Source organism: Cucumis melo, chromosome 11 (genome assembly GCF_025177605.1).
Source record: "Cucumis melo cultivar AY chromosome 11, USDA_Cmelo_AY_1.0, whole genome shotgun sequence".
Classification (NCBI taxonomy): Eukaryota; Viridiplantae; Streptophyta; class Magnoliopsida; order Cucurbitales; family Cucurbitaceae; genus Cucumis; species Cucumis melo.
This window is the reverse complement of record NC_066867.1, coordinates 7,191,381-7,197,814: the sequence shown is the minus strand read 5'-3', so window position 1 is coordinate 7,197,814 and position 6,434 is coordinate 7,191,381. Positions and strand designations below refer to the sequence as shown.

At 33.9% G+C, this 6,434-nt stretch overlaps 1 protein-coding gene across 3 annotated transcripts; it reads left to right on the top strand.

Annotated features, from left to right (window-relative positions):
• Window positions 1-3,888: 3,888 nt before the first annotated feature.
• Window positions 3,889-5,595, top strand: LOC103498346 (receptor-like protein 34). 3 transcript variants are annotated; one of them, XR_007824875.1, is made up of 2 exons: window positions 3,889-4,373; window positions 5,262-5,595. XR_007824875.1 is itself a non-coding variant. In XM_051091728.1 (2 exons), exons 1-2 carry the CDS (start codon window positions 4,477-4,479, stop codon window positions 5,363-5,365), a joined length of 387 nt encoding a protein of 128 aa, XP_050947685.1. In that variant the 5' UTR covers window positions 4,380-4,476; the 3' UTR covers window positions 5,366-5,595. The 3 variants fall into 3 exon arrangements, 1 of the variants encoding a protein (XP_050947685.1); XR_539595.3 differs by having other exon boundaries at window positions 3,889-4,759; window positions 5,169-5,595; XM_051091728.1 differs by lacking the exon at window positions 3,889-4,373 and adding an exon at window positions 4,380-4,759.
• Window positions 5,596-6,434: the final 839 nt, after the last annotated feature.

Below are 6,434 nucleotides of genomic sequence, written 5' to 3'. Positions count from 1 at the left end.
CTTGCAACACAAGCACATCAAGTACTTTACTTAGACGACCCAAAAAATGGTAGTAATTGAAAAGTTGTCCAAGCAGTCGAGAATAAACGTATATGGAACGTGTCTGAAGTGGACGATGTTGAAAATGAGCAACTAAATGTACTCGGAATCGTTGTCGGCCATCAAGTGGACGGACACATCGAGGATGACACTTTATGCAGGACTGGCGTTGATTTCACAATTGTTGAAAAGTCGATTGTGCATCATGTCACCGACGACTTCATAGACGATGGGGATAAACAATTGTCACATCAAAGCAGAATAAGCGACGACAAATGATAGTGACAAACCACGTACCCATATATTTATTTAGTTTATATTTGGAATCTGATTATGTGTTTATATTTGCTTATTGAATGTTTGTTTTTTATGTCCACAGACACTATGTCATCATTCTCGAATGATTTTGACGAGACAGATGCAATGTTCCTCAAGTTCGTCGAGGATCTAAATAACCCTATGGGAAGGTCATCATCAGTGGACGATAATTCGGGTAAGTCTAATGGTACGTTTTAACTCACAATTATTTGAACTTTTTTCTCATATTAACTTGTTGTTATAATTTATTTAGCAGGTACTCCTCAACCATCTCCGACTTTGACTCCTTGGAAGACGTGCCCATTCTCGACTCCTAGAGTTGGAGCACTACGTTCACGCCAATGGAAGGATTTCGATGTCGATCACCCCTGGCACGGAGAAGCCTATTTCGCCACATGTTGTTCACTTCAGTCAGGCGATAGACATGTGTGTAAGAAAGATATTTCCAATCCACAGCATTAGGTGGGCGAACATAGGTAGAGATAATATCGAGGTCGTCAAAGGTGAACTACAGATACGTCCACTACAAATGTCTATTTTCATTTGAAACATATTTAAGTTAACCAAGCTAATGTGTTGTTTTTTGTAATGTGTAGTATTTTTTCGTGCTTAATTTCAATGATCAAGCAATGAATAGTTTCATTGAGCATCAAATGCTCAGTACCTTTAAAGAGTTCAGAGGCGACTGTCACAGGCACTTAGACTATGCGGAGGCATGTGCCAACCGACCATCACATATATTGGTAGGACATATGAAGGATTGACACTACCTCTGTGATCATTACATGAGCCGTGCATTCCAGGTGAGCAATGATACACTTTGTAATGGTTAATTCTGTTTTCAAATTTTAATATGTATAAGAAATAAACAATATAATAGTTTACATGTATGAGCAGTCACAGACCAACAAGGCTGCTAGATAGAAGCAGCCTTACAATCATTGCAGAGCGTCGAAGTCATTTATACAACGACAATACGAGCTTGCTGAACAAAGAGGAGAGTCGGTCGACCGTGTGGAATTTTTCTAACAAACACACATTCGAGACGAAACTTTTGTATCACAGGCTGCAGAGGATACGCATGTAAGTTATCCAAGCAATACTTTTGCCCTTATTTGTCCTCTTTAATTTACTTATGACTTACTAACATAATTTCTAAATTTTTTGCAGAATCAAATGTTGGAATTCCAGTCACAGCCTACCCTAGAGGATTCTCAGCCACTCTCTAGGGACGAGATATGCGAGATGTGTTAGGTAGACGACCAAACTACTCAAAAGGTCTTGGTTAGGGACCCAAGCCTAAGGCCCGCAAGACGGCCAGTACGAGTAGTGCCACGACCTCGACGCAGTCCATGGTAGAGCTCCAATTACGGGTCGAGCTTGATGAAGCTAAGCAAGCGATTGAAGAACAGAAAAGAAACCAAGATATGTTAGCTTCACAAGTGGAACAAATGCAGAAGTTCATAGAAGACATGACTCGGGCACAACAAGGGTCACCACATGATCCCTAGCTTTATGGTACATATATATGTTTTCATCATTCTTAAGTTCTTGAAATAACATTATTCAATAATGATATGCATATGTACTAAACTTAGGCATTTTTGTATCATTGTAGGTCTCGCGGTGTAGAATGGCGTACAAGGCACGTTAAGAGACGTACGTTATTTTGTATGGATTTCTGTGTACTTTTCTTTTGGAACATTTACTATTTTTGATTTATATTATGAACTTTGTTAAAAAAATTTAAACTTTGTTGTATTATGAACATTTACTATTTTTGATACCATAATGTTTAATTTGATATTTTATATTGGCGTTTACTAATTTATAGTAACTTTTATGTAATTTAATATTGCATAAATCGTACTAGAATCGAAAACGAATACGAATATTATAATTGAATAAAAAATATTTCAAAAAAAAATAAAAAATATATATTTAAAATATTTTAGGACGTACCACATACATCACAAATATGATTTATATCCCGACGAACCCAAGAAAGCATCGGAAACATGGTTTCCAACATTTCGTCGAGGATTGATATTTCCAACGCACGTAGACATCATACATGTGGACATCGAGGATGGATTGTTTTCGACACACGGATAACATCGAAAATGCCATCGTCGAGAGACATATACTTCTGACATCGTGTTGGTGACGCATCGAGAATCTGTCTCCCGACACATTTCTTCCAACTCTCTTTCCAATGTCTCTTACAACATCGAGAACTGATTTGCTGACGTATTTTACACGCTTTCGATGTTTTTATGCATTAAAAGTGGCCCCACTACTTGTAGTGTACTGAGAATTTAAGCTATGTATTTTTTTCACAATGTGTGTTTAGGTGTTTAACTATTTCTCTGCCTTATTTAAGAAAATTTGCATCAATCAAATGTGTAAGTTATAAAAACAAGGTTGGGCACTTGTAAGATCACTTGAATATAGCAACATTTTATTGGTATGTTAATCTTGGTAGCCTTTGTAAAATTTCTTGTCTTTACGTATTCTTATGTTAGTTTACATATTTGTATGTTTGTTTACATATTTTTGTAATTTAGAATTCTTGTGGCTATTTTGCTGTTATGGTAGCCATTTAGTTTAGTTTTAAATTTTAAGGTACACTTGGATACTATTTTAAAACGTTATGTTACATATTTTGTCGATTTCGGGGACGGGTATGTCAATTATTGTACTTTTTAAGTTTTGTAAGTTCTGGGATCCATGGCACTTATTGCACTCTTTTGTTATGTAGTTTTTAGGTTTGTTTTTTGTTTGGATAAATATAGTAATTGCGAATAGTGCATATACTGTTATAAATATTTGGTGATTATTAAAATGTGCATCTAAAATGGATCTTTTGTTTCTTTAGTTCTTCGCACAAGGTAGGGGAACTTAGAAGGTCAATGAAGCAAGCTATAGTATATATTTAGTTTGTTCGTAGTGAAACAAGCAATTCTATTTTTATTACTACAATTGTAATTGAACATACTACAGGTTCATTGATATATTTATTTGGTGCAAGAATTCGAGCATTAAATAATATGAATCAAAACAAAGATTATATCTATTATGTCATTAAACATAATCTAATGACTATACATAAAAGTCAATTTATGTACTTAAATGATACATTACTAATGTCAAAATTAAGAAGTTATTGACGTCGGAAGCATTGTCACAACTGTTGCTTCGATGAAATTGTCTTCTTTTTTTTTTCTTTTTCAAGTTAAATGTTTAATTGACAGAAAAAGTCAACATTTTGGATCTACATTGACAATAAAATTTTGGTATAGAAAACAAGACTACAATGTAAAATAAGTATTCTTAAATAAACAATCTTGATTAAAAATCAGTGTCATGAAACGTTTAATTATGACACTTTCTAGAAGAGTCATTTATAGACTTACGTTGATGGTGGATTAGAGGACTAAAAAGAGAGTTACAAAATCTATTAATAACATATTTTTAGTGTCATTAAATCGTTTCCTTGTAGTGCTATGAAATTTTAATTTCTTCAATTGACGGCGTTACAATGGAAGATTAAGGGGCTGTTTTGGAGGAGGTTTAACACTGTGGGATTAGGTTATGTTAATCCTAACCTCCGATTGGACGTAGGGTTATAGAAGCCCTAGTTTTAGGGTTTCCATAACACGGGTTGGGCCCTCAAAATCTTCCATTCTGTCTGCCGATTTGTCTCCCTCGTGGTTCTCCTTCAACCCGTGTTAATCCATCTCATTCAACCCGTGTTCCCATTTGATCCCTCCTTCCCCTTCGATTCCGATTTCACTTCTTCTTTCTTCTTTCTTTTTCTTCTTCTTTCTCCCTATTTCCCTTCGATTCCGATTTCACTTCCTTTTGGTTGCGGTTTGATCTTTGATTTTGATTTCGATTTCGATTCTGATTTATGAGGAGAAGGCAGGTGACTTGGGTCTCGGAGAGCTGATTGATGGCGACGATTCGAGTGTGGGTCAAATTTTTCATTGTAATGTTAACCCCACTTCTCAAAGGTTCGGCACAATTTACTCTCAATTTTTTAAAAATTCTTTAGAATAAATCATGTTCTTATGAATTTGGAGTGAATAGGAAGTTTAACCATAATAAGTTGTCTTAATGTGGTTTCTAAAACAAATTAACAGGTTATTTTATGGAAAGGTTTCAAATAGCCCCTGCATTTTTCTATTACAGATGAAAAATAGAGGAAATTGTAGGACATTTTCCCCTGTCATTGCTGGGCCTAAGCATTTGACAGACCTTTATTTGCATTACAACTTGTTGTTTGAAGATATTCTTAGAGAGATTGCTAACTTGACTCTGCTTTCTGGTTTGTATTTGAATGTTAATAATTTTTCTGGGGAGATTCCTTCTGAGATTGGAAACATGGGGAGCTTGCAAGGTTTGCTTTGCTTTTGCTTGAGCTTTTGATTTTCACATAGACTTTTGTTTCTCATGCGAGTGTTTTTTAGGGTTGCTGTTTTGTTTAATAAAGTTCTTATGAGGCTTTGAAATGGAGTTTCACAGCTTTTACTTTTACATATGCATGAGTTGTGGGTGCCATTAGAAGTTCAAGTGATGATTCTTTTTCTTGTTTTCCTGGTTCTTTTTGCATATGGGTCATGATATTAACTTCAGTTTTTTTATTTTTGTTGAAAATGTGTTTGTTTTTCTTTGATCTAGAGTGGTATAGTCCTTTTGATTTCAAGAGGTTCTGATGTTTCTTGAATTTAATGGGAAGCTTGTGATTTCTTTGATTTGGGTTTCACTCTATTTTCTCATGTATGCATTGTTTTGTTCTTTATTTTCAGTTTTGCCTTTGTTATAATCTACTCAGTGGAAGCATACCTACACAACTTTCATCTTTGAAGAAGCTCATTGTTATTGTTCTCCAATCTAATCAGTTAACTGGTACAATCTCTGCAAGCTTGGGACGTTTGGACTTGTTAGTGAGAGTGGACTTGAGCTCCAATCATCTGTTTGGTTTCGTTCCTTGAAGGCTTGCTGATGCGCCTTCGCTTGAAGTTCTTGATGTTTGAAACAATACCCTCTCTGGCAATGTACCTCCTGGTACCAATTGATCTTTAAACCATTTTATAAGGAAGATGTACTTATTTTTTGTGTTCTGTTCATTTTTGTTTTCTTTTACATGAAACTAACTAGAACATTGTTTTGCTTTTGTGTTGGATCTGATGAAGCTTTGATGAGACTTAATGAAGGATTCTTGCATGCTAACAACTTGGGATTGTGTGGTGTTGGGTTTCCATTTCATCCTTTTTGTTTATGAGAAATTCACATATATTGGTCATTTATATGTATTTTTTCAATGGTCATAAGTGCTACAATATTTTAACTCTAGATACAATTAATTAAACAACCTTTACTCAAACATTTTAACTCATGTCGTTTAGTTGTGAATGAGTAAAAGTATTGTTCTAAAAATTTCTATTTTTGTTTTTAAAAATTTAATTGGATGTCCAAAATACTTGGTAGAAATTGGCTATAAAAAATATTTATGTTATTCAACCACATTCAATAATATACTGTTTTGGTTAAAATAAGTAATTTTAAAAAATTGGCGTTTAAGTGGTACATTGTAACTAATTTAATTCGTAATGTTCCACTATCTTCAATTCGGTTTACGAGTGTTTTGTAAGATTTGTACGATGTGTGTTACATTTCTAACAAATTGATGTAGGATGAATTCGAAAATAAAATAAAAAATACGCAATATTACGTTTTTGTATTTTTAAAATGCCTTGGAAAAAATTGCACACATATGTAAAAAAACCGTTGGGAAATTGATAGTATTAATTTACTAATTCAATAAAAGTGAAAGTGGTCGTGGACGTTGGCGAAGGTAAGACAAACTGTTACAACAAATTTTCGACGCTTTCAGAATAAATAATATACAACTAATTTTTTTTACATTTATAAAATGAATTGAAAAAAAATTTTAAAATCATAACACTACCAAGTAATTATATATGTTCAAAATAGGGGGACATCTCTGATTACAAATAGAAAATAATTAATTTGTCTTTCTAAAAAATGAATTTTAATAAATGTTTCACAAT

Bases quoted from the DNA above. Each gene is read 5' to 3' on its own strand.
- LOC103498346 (XM_051091728.1), top strand. From the start codon at position 4,477: ATGTGGTTTCTAAAACAAATTAACAGGTTATTTTATGGAAAGGTTTCA. The intron at 4,760-5,261 runs GTTTGCTTTGCT...CAATCTAATCAG, and splicing joins AAACATGGGGAGCTTGCAAG to TTAACTGGTACAATCTCTGC.